Source organism: Hippopotamus amphibius, chromosome 2, assembly GCF_030028045.1.
Source record: "Hippopotamus amphibius kiboko isolate mHipAmp2 chromosome 2, mHipAmp2.hap2, whole genome shotgun sequence".
Lineage (NCBI taxonomy): Eukaryota > Metazoa > Chordata > Mammalia > Artiodactyla > Hippopotamidae > Hippopotamus > Hippopotamus amphibius.
In genome coordinates this window covers 25253773-25278088 of record NC_080187.1, presented here as the reverse complement: position 1 = coordinate 25278088, position 24316 = coordinate 25253773, and the positions used below count along the sequence as shown (strand labels likewise).

The 24316-nt window shown below is 40.3% G+C and overlaps 1 protein-coding gene across 5 annotated transcripts in view; it reads left to right on the top strand.

Annotated features, from left to right (window-relative positions):
- LOC130844230 (elongator complex protein 1) overlaps positions 1-24316 on the top strand; it is a 58946-nt gene that overhangs the window by 13406 nt on the left and 21224 nt on the right. For all 5 annotated transcript variants that reach the window (XR_009051218.1, XM_057720496.1, XM_057720494.1 and 2 more), the window contains exons 7-28: positions 107-203; positions 556-646; positions 1714-1837; positions 2582-2675; positions 5169-5399; positions 6485-6655; positions 7569-7668; positions 9401-9583; positions 11756-11862; positions 12194-12297; positions 13459-13512; positions 13605-13710; positions 14532-14647; positions 15012-15085; positions 15835-15913; positions 16012-16091; positions 17332-17469; positions 17557-17642; positions 17963-18111; positions 19808-19931; positions 20839-20936; positions 22327-22528. Coding sequence is in view for 4 of the 5 variants with exons in the window: in XM_057720496.1 (XP_057576479.1) it covers positions 107-203; positions 556-646; positions 1714-1837; positions 2582-2675; positions 5169-5399; positions 6485-6655; positions 7569-7668; positions 9401-9583; positions 11756-11862; positions 12194-12297; positions 13459-13512; positions 13605-13710; positions 14532-14647; positions 15012-15085; positions 15835-15913; positions 16012-16091; positions 17332-17469; positions 17557-17642; positions 17963-18111; positions 19808-19931; positions 20839-20936; positions 22327-22528 (2608 nt within the window). In the remaining variant the exon portion in view is untranslated. The remainder of the gene's footprint in view (positions 1-106; positions 204-555; positions 647-1713; positions 1838-2581; positions 2676-5168; positions 5400-6484; positions 6656-7568; positions 7669-9400; positions 9584-11755; positions 11863-12193; positions 12298-13458; positions 13513-13604; positions 13711-14531; positions 14648-15011; positions 15086-15834; positions 15914-16011; positions 16092-17331; positions 17470-17556; positions 17643-17962; positions 18112-19807; positions 19932-20838; positions 20937-22326; positions 22529-24316) is intronic.

Genomic DNA, 24316 nt, shown 5'->3' with positions numbered 1-24316 from the left:
TAGCTTAAACCCTATATAAATGATTCAACTTTAATAGCCTGCAGCTTGTTTGATTCTGGGCCATTTAAGGCCTCCAGTAACGTTTGTGTTGTTTTCCTCTCTTAAGCATGAGTCTGCTTTGCCCTGGGATGACCATAGACCACAAGTCACCTGGCGTGGTGATGGACAGTTTTTTGCTGTGAGTGTTGTTTGCCCAGAGACAGGTATGGAAATAAACTGCAGTTAAACAAAATTTTTTTTAATCTTACTAAGTTGAGGCAATTTTTCTTCCTTTTGCATTGAAGGTTTTCTTTCATTCCACATATGAGATAACGATTATACTACTTTAGATGTTAAACGAATATAGAGCTAAGAATTAGAAGAGTTCTTTGAGGCTGTGTGGTCCAGCCTCCTACCTGTTGGATACAAATTTTTAACAAGATTAACTTAGTTGGCTTTGTAAAACCATAACAGTTTTTATTAATAAGGAAGGTGTTTGGAAGTTCTGACTTGACAATGTTTATCACAGTGCTTTAAGTTTTGTCATCATTTTTTTCCCTTCTATCTACTGCACAGGAGCTCGAAAGGTCAGAGTGTGGAGCCGGGAGTTTGTTTTACAGTCAACCAGTGAGCCTGTGGCAGGACTGGGACCTGCTCTGGCTTGGAAGTGAGTAGAAGAAGAAACTTTGTAACTTCCCCAGAGAATTACTTGGAACTGAGAGGGGGTGGCGGGTGGCACCTATTGAATGTACGTGTTTATAAAACAGAAAAAGATAATTACTTTCTCTTATTTGACTGTAAGCCTGTATCTCTTTTTTTTACTTCCCTGAAGCCTGAATGTGGTTTGAATAGTAGATTCTGAGCTTCACAGACCTCATCATTCCAAGGCCCACATTTTATAGGTTGTAGGCAGGGCCTACATGAAGCCACTGTGTCAAACAGAAACTGGTGCTTAAGAGGGAAGTTGCAGTCTGGGAAGATCTTTGGAGTAGCTGAGCTTTGGTGAAAACTAGAAAGAGGGCTTCCTTTCTCTGCACAGATTCCCACACTAGGGGACCTGTTTGCTGAAGAACATGCAGGCTGGATTCAGGCCCAATTCACCTGTTGGCCCAGTACCCTTGTGCAGGTCACAACCTGCTTGTGATATGTGGCTGCGCTGATTATAGACAGAAGAAATATCTCCTGCCTCAGAAGCATCTGTTACAGGCAAAACCTAGGGCTCTAGGTTTTAGACATCTGTTTCCCACCGGTATTTGAGTGGCAGTTGGGTGATAAAGAGAGAAATGTATTTGAATTAAAAATCCAGAGACAAATATAAACAAGAGGGGCTATTGAGGTGTTTTCAGTAGATTGAGAAGTCTTTAAAAATACCTACCAGAGCATGGAATGTTGCTGAAGTCATATAATTGAAAGAGAAATAGGTTATGGTTTTATAGGACATACTACTGGGAATGGGTTAAATAATTTGTTAGTTTTTTAAAAAGTCATCCAAGTGCAGTCTCAATCTGTGAGGCTTTCTGGGCAATAGAGCCCTTGTGCAAATCAGGGAAAGGCACTCTGTCCTCTAGGACAGAGCCACTAGGGTGACTGCTTGCCAGGAAACGTGGGATTTAAAACTTCCTTGGATGGAGCCTTTTTGTTTTCGCTGAAAAAAATTGTTTCTCTGAATTTCATCTTGTTCTTAGCCAGCTGGATGAGCTTTTGGATGTTCTAACACTCTGGGTTTGCTTTAAGGCCCTCAGGCAGTTTAATTGCATCTACGCAAGATAAACCCAATCAGCAGGATGTTGTATTTTTTGAGAAAAATGGACTTCTCCATGGACATTTTACACTTCCTTTCCTCAAAGATGAGGTTAAGGTAGGTGCCTGAGTTGTGTCACCATCAAATTTAGAGGACTTTCCACAGCTATAGAGGTTTGTATTTGATATGGGTGTGTAAATAGAAGCCCCAGAGTAGACAGTAATAAAAATAGTGGCTTCTTATGACTGAATTTTTTCTTTTTTTTGTAAAAGAGAAATTGTTTTTCTTAAGATTTTGCAGAGAAGAAAGGGCATTTCTTCTGCACGCTAGATAAAACACAGAAAGGAAATAGGAATGCTAGTTTTTATTGTTTATTTTGACAAAACCATAATTCTTCCAATTATAAAGATACTTGTCATTTATAACATTTAAACATTGAGGAGATTATATACCATTGGGATCTTTGCTGGAGCAGAAACAAATCTTGGTAATTTTTAGCTATGTGAAAATTTAAATATACTAAAAGTTGAGAGAAGAGTTTATTGAACTTCCATGTACCTGTTACTTACTTTCAACAGATATGTAGCAGCATTTTGCAAAATTATTTTCATCTGTTCTTTACTCTCTGGCCTACACATCACCTTGCATTTGGCTATTTAAACATAATGCATTTTTTAAAAGTCTTCTACATATGATGACAGAGGTTTGTTTAGTAACTCCATAGGTTAGTAATGTACAGCTAGGGATCAACGCAAGTGTAGGATTATTTGGCTTGTGAGGGCAGGGAATTTAGCTATCATAAAGATTTTGAGGTAAATAAATAAAGGCCAGTGACAGGTTTTTTTTTTTTTCCCCTACTAGGTTAATGACCTTCTCTGGAATGCAGATTCCACTGTGCTTGCAGTTTGGCTGGAAGACCTTCAGAGGGAAGAAAATTCCGCTCTAAAAACCTATGGTAAGACAGCTCTAGTATCTCAGCTTTATGTCCCATAAAATGTAATGAAAGTAGTAGGCTGTAGAGCTTCCTTTATCCCTTCTACTTAATCCTGTAATGGAATCAAAGATAACGGGCAGGAGGTAGGTGAGGTGAGGGAGTGGTTAGCTTTTGGTGGGCTGGATTTCAAGCAGGGTTATGTATATTATGTGTCAGGCGGGGTTCTCTAGAAAAATAGGATCAGGGTAGGCTGGCTGGTTGGAAACTCAGTTAAGAGCTGATGTTGCAGCTCCACGCTCTTGAATCCAAAATCTGTGGGACAGGCCCACAGTCTGGAAACTCGGCCAAGATTCTCTGTTACAGTCTTGAGATAAAATTCCTTTTTCTCTGGGAAACTTCAATGTTTGCTCTTAAGGCCATACATTCTTTGCAGGAGATCCATCTGCATTATGGAGGATAATCTTCTGTACTTAAAGGCAACTGATTAGGAAGGTTAATCACATCTGTAGGATACCTTCCCAGCAACATCGAGAGTAGTGTTTGCTCAAACAACTGGACACCATAGCCTAGCCAAGTTGACATATAAATTAACCATCATAAGTCATCCATGCTTTCTCTTCATGGATGGTATTACTGTAGCAAATCAAAATGCTAGCCAAAGGAATACTGTGGAAGTGAAAGAGAAGTGAGATTAGATATAAGTAAGAATCTTCTATAGCTTTTAAATTATAAATCAAATTATAAATATGTATTTTTCAGTGTATATATAACATGTGAAAACATTAGAAAATAAAGATGGGAAGAAAAAAGTTCTTCCATAATTCTATCATCTAGTAAAAATCACTATTAAAATTTTCTTCTTCCAGGTTTTATGTATACATCTCAGTAGAGTTATGATCTCATTTTTGTTAAATATGTAGGTATGATATCTGCAGTTTTGTAACTTGCTTTTACAACGTGTCACAAACTATTCACATTTCAGATATCATTTTAACTTGCTGTATATTCATATATGCCACAATTTATTAAATCCTATGGTGTTAGACATTTAAACTTTTGTAATTTTTCACTATCAATAGCAGTGCACTGAACATTTTTTTTTTAATAATCTTTTCACTTGATTATTTTCTGAATGGCTTTCAAACTTTTTAACCAATAGAACTTTAACTGAAATGTTATTAAGAAGCTTTATTTATTTATTTATTCATTCATTCATTCATTCAACACAGTAGTTCTCAACCCTGGCTGTACCTTTAGAATAAAAAAATGCTATCCAGGCCTCATCTCAGATTTGCTTTCAGTGTGTTTTGGTGGGGACTATGCATCAGTATTTAATTTTTTTTTTTTAAACTTCCGGGTTATTTTCAATGTGCAGCCAGAGTTGAGAACCACTGACTAACCAGGTGTCAAGGGCTGGCCCCGTGATATGCTCAGGATAAAAGTGTTGGTGCAAGAATAGCCACAACATCTCTCCTCACAGAGCATGAGCGTGTGGTCTGACTTAACCCAGAGCTAGGTAGAAGTATTGTAATAGCCTGGTTTGAGAACTAGGTTCGATTTGCTGTGATTGCTGAGTTAAGAATTAGTGATCAGGGAGATGTTTAAAGAAAAGAAGTTCCTTAATACAATTAAAATTTTCATTTCTGTGTGTCATCTGTTTAATAAAGTTTGGCTTTGACATGGTTAGGTCTTTTTTTTCCCCAGCTTTATTGAAATATAATTGACATGTAATGTGTACCTTCAGGAGGTACAATGTGATGATCCAATACATGCATATACTGTGAAATGTTTACCACAATAAGGTTAATTCATCCTTCACTTCCTATAATTATTGTTTTTGTTGTTATGGTGAGAATGTTTTAGGATCTACTCTCATAGCAACTTTCAAGTATATAATACAGTATTATTAACTATAGTCACCATGCTATACATTAGATCCCTGGAACTTATAACTGAAAGTCTGTACTGTTTGACTAACTTCTTCCTATTTCCTGCACGCTCCGGGTTTAGGTCTTTTTCTTTTAATAGACATTGGAAAGGGTAACTACAGGGTAATCTCCTTTGGACATAACTGCATGCGAAACACCTGGAAGAAAATAATAAGCATCTTAAGTGTAATATAACATAGTGATGCTAGTCTAGTGCTCTTGGATTGGGTTGTTTTAACACTTTTAATCTAATTGCCAACTTTTGTTCTTTCCAAGTCTTTATGAAAAAACAACTCACTAAAGCACTATGCTATGCTATGGCCTTCTATCCTCATGATCATAAAGGTTGAAGGTAGAGGCAAAAATGAACATGTGTGCTTCTGACCTTATTGATGCTTTTCATGATTTTATCCTCATGAAAAACTGTACTTTAGCAATTATTGTTAATAATATCTTAATGAAGAGGCTGAGCAGAAAGCGGCATTTGAAAAAGAAAAGTGTGTCTTCATCCCTCTCTAGCAAGTGGTATGAAGTCTGGTCGTCTGGCCTCTGCCTCTGATGGCCTTCCTCTCATTTCCTCCTGCAGTTCAGCTCTGGACTGTTGGAAACTATCACTGGTATCTCAAGCAAAGTCTGCCCTTCGGCACCTGTGGGAAGAGCAAGATTGTGTCTCTGATGTGGGACCCAGTGACCCCGTACCGGCTGCATGTTCTCTGTCAAGGCTGGCATTACCTCTGCTATGACTGGCACTGGACAACTGACCGAAGCTTGGGGGATAATTTGAGTGACATGGCAAATGTGGCTGTTGTTGATGGAAGTAAGGAGCTGGAAAGTGTGTCCGTGGGCCTGCAGATGTGGTGGCTTGACTGAAACAGTGGGGAATTTTTATTTGATTGACCATTCTGGTTGTTTGGTTTGTTTGTACTTATTTTTGTTTCGGTTTGAGTTGGATGGGAACGCCCTTAAGTGAGGCATGTACTCTTCTGAGAACCATAGTCTCTCCTTTTTACCCACCTCCCCCAACTCCCTGTTGTACTACAACCATGCCTTCACATTCACATATTTACTTATCTGGGCTTTGAGGACATTGACATTGCTGACCGTGGGTTGAGAGGAAGACAGCAGTAGGCTTGTGGCATTGGTGTGTCAGCCTTGTCTTTGTGCCGTGCCATAGGGTTACGTTGACCCTCGCACAACTCTGTTGTGTGGCTTTGTTTTTTGATAGAATGCTTGTCAATTACATAACTTTCCAGTGTGTTCAGTTCAAGTCACAGACATCTGCCTCGTGTGAGGTTTGGGTTGGTTTTGTTTAATTTGGTTGAGAGTTTTTGTTTGGTGAGGAGGAAGAAACTTGGAAAGACATAGTCACCTAAATAGACAGTTTATTTATTGCTGAGGACATAAAAGAAAACTTGCTTCTGAGATTGTAATGTGAGTTGGTGTACTAATTTGTAAGTTCTATGTAGTGATCATAAGACTGATTTTACAATCATATGTTCTGTGTGAAGGACTTAAGCAGATATGCCTTATTACCAGATCCATGCACAGAGAAGTGCTTTAAGGATTTTGGTTTACTCTGGCTTGGCTGCAGGCCCAGGTTTAAAGCTGGAACTCTGACCTTTTGGCCTTCTTGCCCTAGTCCCTGGCACCTGAAACTCCAAGCCTAGAGATGGACTGCTGTAGGCCTGGAGGTGACAATAGCCAGATATAGACAGAGCCCTGACATTTACTTTCCTCCCCTGCACTGTGTTTAAGCTTATTCATGATAATAACACCAACAATTACTTTCAAGAATTGCTGTATATTTTCTAGCACCATTATTAGTGTTATTGTGCTGTTCAAATCTCTTGTTTTACAAATTGAGTATCCATGTGTCTAATCCTCTTTCTCTCTCACGTGCAGACAGGGTACTGGTGACAGTCTTCCGGCAGAGTGTGGTTCCACCTCCCATGTGCACCTACCGACTGCTGCTCCCACACCCTGTAAATCAAATCATGTTCTCCGCACACCCTGAAAAGAGTAACGACCTCGCTGTCCTAGATGCCAGTAACCAGATTTCTGTGTATAAATGTGGTATGTTCAAAAACTGTTACCAGGATGTTCTGAATCAAACCGCTCCTACACAAAAGCAAATTATAGTTTGGTGTTGCCTTAGCTCTAGTGTTCCCCCAAATTTTGAAGTTTATGATTTGTCATTCTTACTGGGATATTTAATTGACTAGTAGGGTTTTTGGTGGGGAGGGGGGTTCAATCCTACTCTGGCTAATAAGAGCAATTCTTTTTGCTTTACTGAACTTGAAGAGTCAGTCATTTAAGAATAATACTCAACCCTAGAAATAATATAGTATTTCATATCTGTAACGTTTTAATTTTCATTGCCATTGCACATATTTTCAGTTGATCTCACAGTTTTCCTAGGAGCTGTGTCAGAGATGGAGTGTTACTGTTTTATAGGTGAGGGAACAGAGTGCCAGAGGGTTTGCAGTTTGCTTGAGCAAGAATGGACAAGGATCTCAACTTAGGTGTTTTAGCTTCTAATCGAGTTCTTTTTCCACAATCCCATTGCTGACAGTTTCTAGTTGCTTTCCTGATGTATTGGAAGAACCTGAAATTTGTGAATTCTGTGGTCATGTCATAAGTTATACTGGCACATGGCACTGGTAGCCTTGTTTTCAAATAAGTTTTGAATTCTCAGCCTGAAAGGTAGGGAGAAATTTAAGAAAGAGGTTGAGGGACTTCTCTGGCTGTCCAGTGATTAAGACACTGTGCTTCCAATGCAGGGGGCACAGGTTTGATCGCTGGTCGGAGAACTAAGATCCCACAGGCAACGCAGCCAAAAAAAAAAAAAGCGGTTGAGATGTGGTTATTTTCGATATTTGTAAAGTGGATTATTTTCTAGAACCCATTAAATGCAGGAATCCATACCCTTAGTATCAGGAAAAATGTTTGTACTTTACTATGAAAGTATTTGCATTTTGTTTTCTAGGTGATAGTCCAAACGTAGATCCTACGGTGAAACTGGGAGCTGTGGGGGGAAATGGATTTAAAATTTCCCTTAGAACACCTCATCTGGAAAAGAGATACAAGTAGGTTGTTCTTAGTTATCTTGGACCTCTGGGAATAGAAGCAGCCAGCATTTAGTCTTAAATACAGCCAACTGTTATTACATTATCCTGTGCCTACTGCTTAGGGAAACAAGAAGTAGATACAACACCTGAGCCCTGGTTTTTCAGCCTGGTTGGGGAAGCCAACCTGTGTATCTGAATATCATATATGCTGATGGGTGGCGATGGAGCATAAGTCTTAAGCTGACCCAGAACCCATTCCCCCCAACATCCCTGGGGGGATTTTCTCCAGGGAAAATCCCATGGGAGAGATGGAGATGAAGATGATAGAGCACAGTGCATTTGCTTACACAAATGAGGATGCGTACATTGTTCATGTGTGGCTGACCTAACGCAGTCTCTATCTTTGTCTCAGCCTACAGTGCAGAACTTTTGGTTGCTGTGTTCGGAGGCTCTCAGGTTGGAAATTAGAATGCATTTTCCTATCAAAATGATATTATAAACAGTTGGGTATAATTGACTACCTCAGGTACACATTGTAAAATGACCCAGAAGTCAAATTATTAATTGTAAGTCCACTTGTGCGAGAATACAGGATTTTATTCTATTCTGTGTAATGAGCCCATGTTCTTAATTAATTACTGCACTACTTTGACTCCAGGGAGCATTTGTTCCTAAATAAATGGGAATAATGAATTGAAGAAATAACTGAATTTAATAAGTAATAGTTTTCTTAAATATATGCAGTATATTTAACACATAAATATGTTTCCAACCTGTGTATGATTTGGGAGCTGTCTATATAACGGTTAGTAGTTCTCAGGGAACATTTACATGGATTATTTCACTTCACAGACTGAAAGCATTAGAGTACAGATTTAAGGCAGACTAGAAAGTGTGAGGCAATTGAGAATATATTGATAGTCTCGTTTTTTAAAAATTGTGAGAAGGATAGCTCTAAGTGATTTAGAGAAGATTCCACAAAGGGCATGAATGCTTATCTTGAACCTTGAAAAAGAGATAGGTTTAGGATTGCCAAAGCGGGATTGAGAATGTTGGGGATGGTGGGCAGAAGAGCGTCAGTGAGAACCCGAGGCGGGAATGCTCCTGCCTGGGGCTGAGTGCAGTGGAGAGACTGAGTCCAGGCAGAGCTGCTTGAGTGGGAAGATCAGGCCAGTGACGCAGCTTCTTCAGTGCATGCTGTGGACCTGCTGCTGGAGCTGAAAGGCAGAGAGTAGCCATTGTGAGTTCCCGTGTGAAGTAGCAGAAACAGCCCCCCTCCAGTGTATGGATGCTAGAGGAGGAAGGCATAAGCGAAGAAGAAACCATCTCCCAAGCTGCTTAGTCATTTTGATATGAGATGCTTAAGAAAGGATCCATTCAGTTGAGACCTAAGTATCTGCTAGAGCCTGGTTTGAATGCTGGTAATGGTGATAATGGAAAACTGCAGGGGTTTATTAGTGTAGGGCCTGGGGCAGTCAGTTTTTCTTGTGTAGTCAGTTTCTTGAAATGTTCTCTTCAAATCTGAAGATCTCAGAGTTACAAGAAACTTAATTTTAAATACTTGAGAAACAGTCTTAAGCCAGACAGACATTTTTGGATTTTCTGGTATTGGGCATTACCTCAGGTTTTGTCCCTCCAAATAACAGGAATCAACTGTATATAAAGTGGTTCATTCTTCCTTCATTCAGGAAAATCTCAGTGACATTAAGGTTTTATTCATATTTTGAAAATTCTTCAATATTTAAAACAGAATTCAGTTTGAGAACAGTGAAGATGAAGACGTGAACCCACTGAAGCTCAGCCTTCTCACCTGGGTTCAGGAGGACGTTTTCTTGGCCGTGAGCTACAGTCAGTCCAGCCCGCAGTCTGTCATTCACCATCTGACCGTGGCCCCTTCTGAGGCGGACGATGAGCAGGGACAGCTCGATGTTAGGTATCGCAGCAGTTCTCTGTATTTCACGTGTTAATAAGCAGAAAGAGTAGGCTTTTGTCTTTTATGAGCATAGGACTTTTTTTTTTTTTTTTTTAACTTCCAGTGAGCAGGGTTGAGGGGCAGTCGCTTCCTTGTTAGACACACTTAGCAAGAGGATTGTCTCGTTTATAGTCATGTCAAAATATAGACTAAAATGTATCAAGGGACTTTCCTGGCGGTCCAGTGGTTAAGACTACTCACTTCCAATGCAAGGGGCACGGGTTTGATCTCTGGTCGGGAAACTAAGATCCCACATGCTGTGCTGCGTGGCCAAAAAAAAAAAATATGCATCAAGAAGTGGTGAAAAATAACACAAATGCCAGTAGATAAGGCAAAACATTTTTAAAGTATGTTAAAAGTTTTAATTCCAGCAGAGTAATTATTAGGCTATGAGAATTAGCCACTCTAATTACCCTTATTAGTTATTAAAATCAATTATAAGATCTATATATGTGCACTTCATTTTGATGTAGTGACTTAAAAGTACTTCTTCCAGCCTCATCTTATACACATTTTGTTTGGCACTTGATTGCATTTACTACTAGAACGTCTCTTCTATTTTTCTTTATTAAAATTTCACAGCTCCCTGGCCCTGAGTTTCATTTTAATTCCTGACTGCATCTTTGTCACATCACAGGTTTCATTAATGAATGCTGTTTTCCGTATTGCAAGCCCTATTGTGCAGTGTATAGTGTTGTCTGTACAGCGCTGAGAAATCCTTACGTTTCCACTGTCAAAACTTGGCACCTTAGGCATACACTGATCGTAATCCCCAGATTCAAATGTAATTAAAGGTACTGGTGAGCTCTAAATTCTAAAAACTGTTGTTGCAAAATTAGGAACCTTTCTTTATCGTATACACAAAACATATTCCAATGCAGTCATCAGCTTCTTTGAACAATGCTTCATACTTTTAAAAAGCTTTTTGTGAATATGTCTGGATGCAGAATCTATTCTAGCTGCATGCAGACTTAACAGGGGCTTCCTGTGGAAAACAGAGCAATTTACATTAGAAATGCCTAAATTATGCATGTTTCTACTACTCCAGATTTAAAATTTTTTATCATTATCTTGTAAATGCCATCATCTCATTTGCTGTAAGGGAAGTGAGAAGTCGTTTAAAATACATTTCTGCTGCTTTGACTTTTGTTTCTTAAAAAAGAGTATTTTGTTCATACAAAATATTAATGTCTTTGATGACTATAAAGTCCCTGAATCAGCTTCTGGCTCTTAGTGGCCTACATTTACTATAGCTCGTGCTTTGTAAAAGGTATTCTTTTAGGTGCTTTTACCATATTAACTCACTTGTTTCTCACAACACCTGTCTGAAGTGTGTACTGTTGGTGCCCTCATTTGACAGCTGAGGCACAGAGCAGTTTAAGTAACTTGCCTGAGATAACGCAGGTGGAGCCAGGATCCAGTCCCAGCCAGTGCACCTCCAGAGTCTATTCCCTTAACTTCTTCACGGATAATTTATTCTCCCCAAATTTGTGACATTTTGGGTTTTTTTGTAGATTGGTTAAAAACTGAATAAATGTTAGCATTGGCACCATTTGCTTTTATCACTACCTCTTCCACTTCCTTTAAGACATGTCTGCTCTTGGTTCATTGATGTAGGAAAAAATATAATGGCAATAACAGATTGCCCTCTTCCCATTAATGAAGACCCACAGATTTCTATGAATGAATGTAATAACAATAGAGATGTTGAGTATGCTCACTTTCCTACAGATTCACTGCTTCATTTAACGCAGTTTGTATTAGAAGACAGAAATGATATATGGCACCATATTGTCTACCGAAGGCAGTAAATTGTAATTTGCAGTAAGTTGTTTAAAGCTACTGCCAGAATAGGAGTGATGACCTCACAATGTAGACACCTAGCTTATTGACATCGTGGAAAATAATGCCATGTGATAGGTAATTGCTTTATCTAGGCTTGTGCTTGCAGTAGTTTATCTATTAGTATGTATATGCATATGTGTGTGTTTATTATGTTTATGTTGTATTGAAATGTGCAGTGTAGCACCAAAGGGAAATTGCTTCTTTTCTGTTTTGCAAAATCAATGAAATGTTACTACTTTTGAGAAGAATGGTCTGTTCATGCCTGCTTCATCTTTTTTTACTCGTCAGTTCATCTGTGACAGTGGATGGGGTCGTAATCAGTCTGTGTTGCAACTCCAAGACCAAGTCAGTAGCGCTGCAGGTGGCTGGTGGCCCGATACTTAAGTACCTTTGGGGTGCGTATCCAAATGTTAGGAAAGCATGTTTATGACTTATATAGATAGATATTTAATTCTTGAGAATGTGTACTTGTGTCTTTACAGTGCCACACTGATTACAGGTCTTTTAACTACCCTGGAAAACCCTAATCTGTAGAGTGTAATGAGCATGTGTTTTCTACCTATATTTTCTCTTGTAATGGACTGGAGTATTCTAGTGCGTTTCCAAAACACATTTGGAAAGTGATTTAAATTTCATGTTAAGTGTTTTAGTAAGTATTGATTTGACAGTTTTTTTTTTACAAAGAGCAGATCAGCTCTTGATAAACCTCATCTACCAATCCTTCAGAGTCACCCTCTCTGGCTGTTGAGCCTTGGAAAAACTCCGGTGGAGTTCCTGTTCGATTTCCTTATCCATGCACACAGACTGAATTGGCCATGATTGGAGGAGAAGTAAGTGAACATAAGGCAGAAAAATTAACCACTTAAGAGCAATGACCCAGAAACTGATAGCATTAAGTATAAAGAGTGTGTGCTTTGGAGGTGGACCTGAGTGTCCACTAAATCTCAAGGCAACAATGAGACGTTACTTACTTTCCTGAGCCTCAATTTCTCAATCTATGAAATGGGATTAAGAGATTGCCTGGTATGTAGTAGTTAGTTGATTCCTTTCCTTGGAGGTATAAATTCAAAAACAGAAAAATGCAATTGGCAGACTTTTATCCCCAGTTGTACAGAACAGTCAAAGTTAGTTTTATAAGTAACTTTTGGGGACAATAGAAGTGTAATCTTGAAACTAGTGTTCAGTAGGTAATCATTCATCAAATATTAGAATGCCTATAATTGTGGCAGGTGGTAGGATACAGTGGTTACAAAACCCAACAGCTGACTAATTCCTGCCCTCCTGGAATTTTTAATCTATCAATATGGGTATGGCTTCCTTCTGATTGGGGAATGAAGTAAATGAGCAGGTGCAATGGTAGAGACTAGAGAGGTGTTTGAGGCTAATTAGAGGACGGTAGCTGTGAGGTTGGGGAGATCACTTTTGGTGGTCTGGGAAAGCCGCTAGGAGGTGGTGGTGTATGTGCTGAGATGTAAAGAAAAAGCCCTATCTCTGAGAAAGGGAGAGTGTTCCAGGGAGGAGAAGCTGTACATACTGTGAACTTAAAGCTCAGCTTATTCAAGGAACCTAGTGGAAGCAACGGCTAGACGTTAGTGATAGGCCATGGGAAGGAGTGTGGATTTGCTCATTTAACAAAGATTGGGAAATCGATGATTTTAATCAGGGATTAATGTGATGTGCTTCATGGTTTGAAAGGTTATTCTGGCTGCCCAGTAGAGAGTAGGTTGAAGGGACGAGAGTGGGAGTGACTGTGAGTGGAAGCAGTGAGGGGCCGAAGGGTGATAGATGTGAGACGTGTAGGAGACAGAAATGGCAGGGCTTGCTGATGGATTGGATGGCCTCATAGTCCACTTTGCACTGGACCAGCCACATCGTGGACATCTTCAGTTCCCATTGCAAGGACTTAGACGTGAAATCATAGGGCAATAGAATTATGTAATAGAAAAGTTTGGTTAGAATTGTTTGTAATTTCATATTTTATTTCTTTGCAGGAATGTGTCCTTGGTCTGACTGACAGATGTCGCTTTTTCATCAATGACACTGAGGTATCAAGGCTTATTTTGACCCTGGATCTTTTTCAGTCTTGGCTCCAAGTAATACAGCTAACTCTCCCCCTTGCCTTCCCAACCTTTTGTAGGTTGCTTCAAATATCACATCATTTGCAGTATATGATGAGTTTTTATTGGTGACAACTCATTCCCATACTTGCCAGTGTTTTTGCCTGAGAGATGCTTCATTGAAAAGTAAGTTTTCAGTGTATAAAATAAAAAATAGTCCCTCTTCTAATATTGTTTCCTTTGAACTCTTGATGACTTAAGTTTGTCGCGTACTTTGGCTTTTTATCCTGCAGTCCTAGACTGGAGAAAAGTTTTCAAGTTCATTTACTTAGCCCCAATCTCAACATAATATCGCAGTTAAATCACTCCACACTAGTTAGCAAGGAAAAGGAGGTCCTTCCTTAAGCAGCACGTCCTAAGGTAAACAAAAATTTTTCAGGAAATTTTTTAACATAACTAATATTTTACTTTAAGTTATCATGTAGATACCAAACTGGCAATATGCTCAATCTTCCTTTTCTCCCTGTGGCCACCCTCCATTGTACATCTGAAGGACTCCACATTGTGGTGTGTAGGAAGTTGGCTGCATTTTTTTCTCTACTCCATGCCCACCCCCCAGCCAGTGTGTATGTGTGCAGTTTTCTTATTTTTTCTTTTAAAAAGCCCACTTATTTTCTTTGCTTCTACCTTGGAAACTGGGACTCTCACTGATACGATCGTAGTGTACAGATAAAGCTGACGGAGAGAAGCTGCCCAGCCCTCCCTGTGTTTTCCATATCAGTCGAGAAGTTGTGTATGTGCATATATACACGAGGGCTCTGAGAGAGGGCAAGATTCTGAGAAGAAATTGTTTATCAGAAAGGCTGATGGTCTTGAGGCTGAGCGAGAGAGCAATGTGGCCTAGTTGTTAATTGCTTTCTTCTACTTCAGATAATGTTTCAGCTGCAGTTAATGGGGAGTGGCGTGACGTGACAGTGATTCTAAGGCGTAGCCTATGGTATCTTTAGCATTACAGGCAGGTCTGAGCAGCAGCCACGTGTCTAATGAGGAATCTCTGAGGAAGGTGGAGAGGGGTTCACGCATTGTCACTGTTGTCCCCCAGGACACAAAGCTTATACTACAGGTAAGCTGATTTTTCAGGCTATGTTTCTGATTGTCATTTGGCATAAATACCAAACAGAATTCTTGTGGATTATATTTTAAGCTCTCTTAATTGTTGTATTAATTATATGCCTTTCCTTCTTAAGTTCTTTGTTAGCTTTATACAAAGGAGTGTTAATAACAGGCTTTGCCCAGTAAGGCTAAGTGGGAGACTTCTCTTAAAAGTCAAAGTAAATTTTGAGCACAACTAGATTTTGCCAAAAATGTGCTCATTGTACAGTGTTGTGTTAATTCTCTAAGAAGAGTTAGGTAAAGTTATGTATCCTGGCTATTAAATTTTTTCTCTTTAATTAAAAATGTTATTGATTTGATTTATTCATTTTAAGATGCCAAGGGGAAACTTAGAAGTTGTTCATCATCGAGCCCTTGTTTTAGCTCAGATTCGTAAGTGGTTGGACAAGTAAGTACCATGTATATGATTAGTTAGCTTATTGTTATGACTTATGTGTGAAGACAGCAGGTATTCTGTTATGATTTTTAAAACTTAAAAGTCTTTAAATCTTTCATTACAGATGTCTTCAGTCAGATTCTCAGAGGCTCTCCTTTTTTCACACTTTGATTCTTATATCATATGGTGTAGCAGACCTTCCTAGCGGAAGGAATCATGAGGCTCATCGTATGAAACAGGGCTTCCTAGCCTAAGGGGATCCACATGGGCTTTAGATGGCCTGTGAACCCAGGGAAATTTTGCACCACACCATGTCTATGTGTATTTATCCAAGCTGAAGCCTCAAGGCTTTCAACAGACTTATAAAAAGGCCTATGACCCAAAAATGCCTGAGCTGTTGTGAAGGAAATGATCCGTTGTTTGAACCTTTGAATTTGGGGGAAACTTTATACTGGAAAGATGTTTACTAACATTTTGTTAAAAAAGAAAGTAGCCCTAAGTTCCATAATGATTTTTTTGGGGGGGGTGGTGCGGTGTGGATATAGTCCTTAGCTGGCCATGATGACTAAATCATACCTTTTAGGAAGGTAAGGGAATCTGGTACCTGATTTTTTTCATTCTGTGATTTCAGAGTAGAAATCCAGTAGTAGTTGGGCTATGGTCTAATTTTAACTGGTTTATATCATTATGAAAATGTGCTGAATCCAGGGAGCTTAGTTTTTGTGAAATGCCCTCTCTCTCCATTTTCTGTCTGTTCACAGACTTATGTTTAAAGAAGCATTTGAATGCATGAGAAAACTGAGAATTAATCTCAACTTGATTCATGATCATAACCCCAAGGTAACATTCTAAATCTGATATTTATCAGAGCTTACTTTAGGCTCAGACTAATATCTGAACTAAAATGTTTTGTCCTTTTTTTTTCTTTTTTTGGGTAGGTGTTTCTTGAAAATGTGGAAACCTTCATAAGACAGATAGATTCTGTAAATCATATTAATTTGTTTTTCACAGAATTGAAGTAAGTATTTTGAACAATTCATGAGTATTATATCCATAATCTTCTCTCTTCTCGTTAAGGAAATCAGAGGAGAAAAATTACTTACTCTTCAATATATTTTTTTTAATCTCTGTAACTCTTAGATGCCACATATACTGGATTTTCACTCTTCCCTTTTTAAAACCAAGACTTTAAAACATGTCATGTAGAATTATTAGTTGACTTTAATTTTAGGTGTACATATAAAACTATTAATTGTAATAAGTGGTGTCTTTTTCTGCAATGACTTTTTTTCTGACTTTTTAATGAAAAATTTTAAACATATAGAAAAGTTGAGAGAATTATCCAGTGAGCATCCCCTACCACTGGTGACTTGGAATCTTCAGTTCGTATTTTCCTATATTCGCTTTATCACTGTCTACCATCTGTCCGTCACCATTCAGCTTTGTTGTAGACAAATTTCAAGATAATTGTAGACATCAGTCCACTTTACCTGTCAGTACTTCATGTTGTATAACATTAACTAGAGTGTATTCTTTGTGTACGAGGTCCCCCTGCATGTCAAATTTATCTATAGCGAACTGCACAGATTACAAATGTACTATTCACTGAGTTTTAACAAATGTATACTTCCATGTAATCCTGACCCCATCAAGAGAGAGAACATTTCCTTCATCTCAGAAAGTTCCCCCAGATCGTTTCTCATTTATTCTTTGTCCGCAGGCAACTGCTTTTTTGAGTTTTTCACTGTAGATCAGTTTTGCCTGTTCAAGAACTTTATATTAAAAAAAAAAAAAAAAGAACTTTATATTAAGTGGATCATGTGATATTTACACTTCTGTATAAATACAGCTTCTTTCATTCAGCATATTGAGATTCATCCATGTTTTTACATGTATTACTAGTTTATTCTTTTTTCTTGCTCAGTAGTATGCCATAGTAAATATACTACAGTTATGTAGTATGTAAGTATACTACAGTTTATTTCTTCATTCCCCTGTGCGTGGATACCTGGACTGTACCTGGTTTGGAACTATATGAATGTAACATCTATAAACATTACTATACAAGTCTCCTGTGGACATGTTTTTGTTTCTTAGTAAGTTTTTCCATTTTTCACTGTATATGAATATTTTTAAAATTAAACTGTCTTCCAAAAGCCATTTTTATTATCTCACCAGCACTTCAACGTATATGTTAGTAGTTTGATAGCTGGGACATGTGTTCGGTTAATGACCTTTTAATACACACTTGTTCTTAGGGAAGAAGATGTTACAAAGACCATGTACCCTCCACCAGTTATCGGCACTGTCCAGCTGTCCAGCGATCCTGATGGGAAAAAAGTAGACCTTATCTGTGATGCTATGAGAGCAGCCATGGAGAACATAAATCCTCACAAGTACGTGTGCTGTCCTTAGTTGAATAACAGAAGCGTGTAGTTGTTTTTCTTCAGCTTGTTCATTGTGTATTTCACTTATTACTTCAGGTACTGCCTATCAATACTCACCTCTCATGTGAAGAAAGCGACGCCAGAACTGGAAATTGTGCTGCAGAAGGTACACGAGCTTCAAGGTAGAGACATGTTGACAGAGTGTGTGTATTAGGACCTCTACAGACATTGGGTCTTTGGTCTTTGGAGATCACACTGACCAAGACCAGGGCCACATCACCGATTTAGCATGTGGCCTTTTGGTCTCCATTTTAAGACCTGCGTCATTTTTTTTGAGTGGTTCTCTGTAAAGCTTATACAGAAGAGTCAAAAGAATATATTCATCTGATGTCCAGTTCTGTCAGGAAAATTTATTACTTTGTCTTTTTGGTTATGTTGCTAGATGTGTGGGGTTTTCCCCAAATGGTTTTGTGTTCTGTTTCGTGTTCTTACACACTGACAGGAAATGCTCCACCTGTTCCTGATGCTGTAAGTGCTGAAGAGGCCCTGAAGTATTTGCTGCTTCTGGTAGATGTTAATGAATTATATGATCATTCTCTTGGGACCTATGACTTTGATTTGGTCCTCATGGTAGCCGAGAAGTCGCAGAAGGTATGTGGAGTTACTACGTTACTACTTAGACATATTTCTCATTTTTGTTTAGGTGAACATGGTAGTATGAAACAGTATTCCTGACAGTACAGTGTTTGGTCTGATGTTAAGGCTGTGAGTACAGGCCTTGAGGCAGATCTGTGAGTCTACAGGGCCCATACTTCCAAGCTCATTCTCTGTTGCTGTTCTGGGCTTATCAAAGTGTTTTGATTGCTAGGTTGAGCCATTGAAATAAAATTACTTGGTTATTTTTAAGCTTACATGCATAGGTGTGAACAAATTCTCCTCTTATAAAGGAAATATAACAAAAGATTCATATTCTATCCCAGTTCTATCATGTACCTTCTTTTTCCAGTGAAATTAGGAACCTGGAGAATAGAAGGGTTCGAGGCCTCTTGTCCCACCTTAGCATGCTACGGTCAAAAAGTTTGAGCACCCCTGGCTTACACATTTTTTTATCTGTTTTTTTGCAGCCTCAGTTTCATCCTATCATTCCTTTCTTTGCTCTTGGCAGAATGACCCTCCCAAAGAGGAAAATTTGTTCCTCATACCTCTGCTTAAAATCCTTCACGGGCTCCCCTTTGTCCTAGGGTGACATTCAGAGGCCTTATGACTAAAATCTCTTCCATGATCTGGTCTTTGTGAATCTCTCTTCTCATCTCTTGATGTTATCCCTTTTTCTCTGCAGTGGATAGAGTTGTCTCCCAACTGCCACATACCTTTGCAGGTAGCATTACTTCCATCTCCCATGGGTCCATGCGCTTCCACCATTCACCCTCTCTGTTCACCTGATTCTCACTCATCTTGGTTGAAGGATGCCCAAGTGGCATTTCTTCAGTGAGCCATTCTTGCCTCCCTGCCCACCACCCAGGGACTGGATGAGATGGCCCTTCTATGCGCTTCTGTGGCATCCAGTGCCTACCTTGCATACCAGTCTGTCTCCTCTGCTGGATTGTAAATTTCCTGAGGATAAGGGTTATACTGAATTCTTTGACAATAACGGATTCTTACTACATGTTGATTGAATGTTTTGGCCTGTAGTTATCCTCTACATCACACGCATGAAAATTTAATTATTTACTCTTGGATTTTTTTCCCATATTGTTATTATGTGTATTCATACAGTCTGCTCATTGAAATTGAATTAAGGACTGGAAGCAGCTCTTCTTCAGGAAGAAAACTTTTCTTTGCACAGCATGGCACAGAGCTGGAGAGATGATCAGTGCCAGTAAAAACTTGGTTGTCAGGGCCTCAAAGTTTTGTGTCCAACTCAATATAATTTTACCTTTGTTTTAACACTTGGTCTTTGCAAACAGACTGCATGAAGTTTCATGAAAACAGCTCTAAGCACAATGCCTTGCACTTTTAGGAGAAACTTAGATGCATTTGTTGAATATTTTCTACATTGGAACCTTATTTTCCTTATTAGCCTATGAAACAAGTGGCTATTGTGCAGTTTAGCTAATAGTTATTATTATCCGGAGTGAAAACTAATAATGCCCATAACTTAAGGCATTTTTACCAAAAGTGGTTTTATGTAGTTTGATTTTATATATAATTAATATATTAATACACTACATATTTTTAAAATGATGTAGCTTTGGTTTTATTGCTATAATTATATATTTTTATTTTTATAGGTAATATAATCACAAGCAATAAAATTATCCTTAAAAAATTTTTTTAAAATTTTTAGGATCCCAAAGAATACCTTCCATTTCTAAATACACTTAAGAAAATGGAAACGAATTATCAGCGGTTCACTATAGACAAATACTTGAAACGGTATGAAAAAGCCATTGGCCACCTCAGCAAATGTGGTAAGTGTGAGGGTTAGTATGTTTATTTCTGCTTCAAATATTCTTTGGAACTGGGTAGGGTATAAAGTGAAATCAAATGTTAGACAGACTGATTTCAATTTCCACACCTGAAAATGTTAACAATCGTGTATGCACACCTTATTTTTATCATGTTTTGAAAAGCTGAGGGTAAAGCAAATGTCTTGAATGAACTGGAGGAGCTCCACAGCTGAGAAGACAGAGCGGATCCTTTTGAGTCAGGAGTCATCACCTGCGAAATTGACTTGTGTCTTAACATCAAAATTGGTTGATAATTCACTCTTCTGCGGTGTCTGCAGACACCTGAAGGAGGCCCAGGTTGCCTGAGTGGCCATGCCTCGTGGCAGTGGCATGAAAGACACAGTTTGGATTGGCAGTGACATGGAGTAGAACCAGCACGATGCCGGTGTTGTGCTTCACCCCATCCCCGACCAGTGCTGGAGCCTCGGGCTTCCGCAGCTATGGTCTTTCCTGAGGGCTGAGACGGGGACAAGGAAGAGTCACCTGGCGTGCTCGTTAAGCATTCAGCTTTTGGCTTGCTTGGAGAATCTCGTTCAGCTGGGCTCAGGCATGTGTACGGTTCATTAGCTCCCCAGGTGATTCTTATTAAGGAGGTTGTGCAGACACTGGGCTGGGTGGTCGTTTATCAGGGGTAGTGTAAAATTCCTTTTAAGCAGAACTCTGATCCCAGTTAGTGCTTTGCATACCTCAGAATCTGCAGTGGTGCTCATTAAGGCTCACGTGCCTACATTCCGTCCTGCAGATACTCTAATTATGCAGGTCTTAAAAAGGTCCCTTGTTGATTTTATGTAGGGACCGTTGGTAGAAATGAAATCCATGATGCTTCCCAAGTCTTAAGCTTGTGTGTGTATGAATCTTATTCCTGTAGGACCGGAGTACTTCCCAGAATGCTTAAACTTAATAAAGGATAAAAACTTGTATAACGAAGCTCTGAAGTTATATCCACCAAACTCGCAGCAGTACAAGGTGTGTAGCATGTGAAATGAGGCGCTCCTGAGTTTGCTCTGTGCTTTCGTTGGAAAGGGATGAGGATCCCGAGTCCCTGACCCTGTCCTTGGTTTCGGGGTTTCTCTTCAAACTAATTGGCCTTGTCTTGAACTTCTTATCTGGGAGAACTGCCGGGACCTGTTCCTCTTCTGAAGAACTTGTCCAGGCCGGAAACCTAGGCACTGTCTCTGGATCCTCCTCGGCAATACCATGGCGGCTCGCCCCCGCCCCTCCTCCAGCCCCGCCTCACTGAGCATCCTCAGTAGTGCTGATCTTTCCCATGTATTTCTGCATAAAGCTTGGTTTGATTGCTTAAACAAACATCTGTTTAGCTTTTCACATATGCCAGACACTTTGCTTATCAGCTAACTGTATTATAATTCTCACAACAAGCTGATAGATGTGGGGCACAGTTTTCAAATGAGGAAAAGCCCTTGCCTGAGGACCTGGGACCTGAAGGGGCCGACCTGGGATACGGAGCCCGTGCCGTCAGCACCACCGTTTTCAGCTTGTCCACACACTGCTCACGTCGTTCTGCGATCTGGCCCCTGCCTGCTCCTTTAGCATCAGCTGCCGCCGCCAGCCCTCCACCTCCCCTTCCTTTCGCCCTCCTGTCCTTCTAAACTCTTCAGTCGTCCCTGCCTTCTTGTCACGCCTTCCTGTGTATTCCATACCCATTCCTGCCTGATGGCCATGGTGCTTTCTGTGCTCTTGGAGTGAGATCCTGTCCTCTGACTCTTCACATGGCTTCTTCTCCTCACAGCCCTCTGAAGTAGCACTCCCATCGCTCTGTCCCTTTACCACCGTCTGCTGTTATGTCATTGACCATATTGTGTTTATAAGTCCATTCTCTTTCACACAAGAGCAGGAACTTGGTAGTGCTTCTTGTGTTTGTTTTTTTGTGGGGTTTGTGTCTTTTTTGCTTGTTTGGTTTTATTCTCTGCATTGCTGTGTTACTCCCGCTGCCCTGAACAGTACGCAGTAATTATTCGTTGGATGAATACATGGCACATCCTCAGTTAGGTTTTTTGGTTTTGTTTTGAAACAACTTATTTATTTATTTATTTATTTGGATGCATCAGGTCTTAGTTTCGGCGTGCGGGATCTTTTAGTCGCAGCACCAGGGATCTTTTCTAGTTGAGGCATGTGGGATCTAGTTCCCTGACCAGGGATGGAACCCGGGCTGCCTGCCTTGGGAGCACTGGACCACCAGGGAAGTCCCCTCAGTAAGGGTTTGAATGGTCATCCACAGGGGGTTTCTAAGTAATCCCAGGGAGTTTCAAGCATAATGACTAAGGCAGCCTACCTTGGAGATTAAAAAACAGCAGTTACCACCTTGCTCACCAACCCATGTCTCCTCCTATCCCAGGACATCAGCATTGCTCACGGGGAACACCTGCTGCAGGAGCACCTCTGTGAGCCCGCGGGGCTCGTGTTTGCCCGCTGCGGTGCCCACGAGAAAGCTCTCAGCGCCTTTCTGGCTTGTGGCAGCTGGCAGCAAGCTCTCTGTGTGGCAGCCCAGCTTCACCTGACCAAAGACCAGCTGGCTGGCCTGGGCAGAACTCTGGCAGGTAAACACGGTCATTTAGGTTCTCCAAACTGAGAGCTCCTCCAGTGGTTCTGTGTTTCTGTGGGTTTGTTTGGCAGTTTTGCAAGTGTGTGTGAGGCAGCACGCCGCGATGCACTCTCACGGCACTGATAAAGGTTCGTTAGGAATGGCTTCTCAGGTAGAGCTGTGGCTGAGCTGCTGCAGGAGTCCCCAGACACAACAGCATGAGAAAGAAAGCAGTTCACTCCTCTCTCTCAGCGCCGACACGCCCTCCCACGTGCGGCTCTGCTGGCTCTCAGGGGGACAGTTGAAGGCGGATTTTCTGCACATCTGCGTTCCCGTCCTTGGGAGGGGAAAAGCTGGAATCATGAGAGAACACTTAAAGTTGGAAATGACCTGGCTGGCACTTTTCTCCACCTCATTCACAGAGACTCACGTCTTACAGGTACACCCAGTACAGTGTAGCTGGGTACCCATCCATGTTCCTTGGGAGAATGTAAAGATGAATTTGGGGGTCGGGATATTCAGATATACCCGATAGATCACTTTATACACGGAAACCGTAGTGGCACTTTTCAGAAATGAGGCCAAATGTGTAAGCAGTCTGAAAGCAAAGGCAGTTTAGCTGTTCCAGGGTCTAGGGGACTCCTGTACCGGAGGTGAGGTCTTCCAGAGCCTGATTTCTTAGAGTGGATTGGCATTCCCAGAGTGCCCGGGAGAAGAGACGGGTAGGGCTCTGGGCCTCTCACCCGCACTTGAGGTGAGTGAGTGGCTGGTACTTTTCCCCCTACCTTTTCAAGAGTCTTGTAAATGTTGTTATGATCTCCCCAGAAAAAACAGTCCTGAAAAAAATTCCAAACTATATCCTGTTAAATGTGTGTCCATATTCTCTCTAGTTATTTCACATTGGGTTTTTTTTTTCCCTTGGGATTATAAAAATGTGTGAGATTATCACTTTTCTTTTCCTGGCATTTTCTGGTTATTAGATCTGTGGACTCTTCTATTAGCCCTTTCAGTTTCCAACCGGAACTCTTTTTACAAGTATGAGAAGTCCTTATTTGAGTCCTATTAACTCTTCATTCCGGCTCCACTGATACTTCTGCTCTAGAAACATGTTGTTTGTAGTTTATCCTTTCTAGTTCTGTTCTTGGGATCTATTATCTTCTCTTACATTCTTTTCAACTCTTAGCTTGCTGTCTGTCGTGGCTTATAAGGGCGTAACCTAGTTCTTCCAGATGCTTAGCAAGAAAAGATGAAGACGACAGTGGCCAAAGATTTTTGAGAAATGTTATTAGGTCGAGTGACTTCACGTGTACATTTGTGTGTGTGTGTTTGCATTTAACTAGGCAGTTTACACATGTCAACAAAAGAAAGAAGAGATAGCTCTTTAAATAGTGGCGGTGACTCTTCCTGGTTATGTCAGTGATACTATGCCCTGGATAGTATGTCAGTGATACTATGCCCATGATAACATCTCCCATAAGATGGGAGACGTGACTCTCCCCCACCCGTTAGTTAACTCTGGGTTCTGTGTGCCTCTCATAGTGTAATTATCTCAGCTGGGCTGAGAGTGATTCTTAGATCTGAAGCTACCGCAAGACCCCTGACATAAGCCAATGGCCCCCATCTAGTGCTAACCAAAGAAACGGCAGCCTCTTCCTATTAGAGGAAAACGTGGATTAGTGAGAGGTGCTGGGTCCGTTTCCCACATGTGCACCTTTGTGAGCATTTTTCATGGCTGATTTTGACTATATATGCTTTTCACATCCCATGCTAAATTTCGATTGTACTGCCATTTAAGATAGGGCTC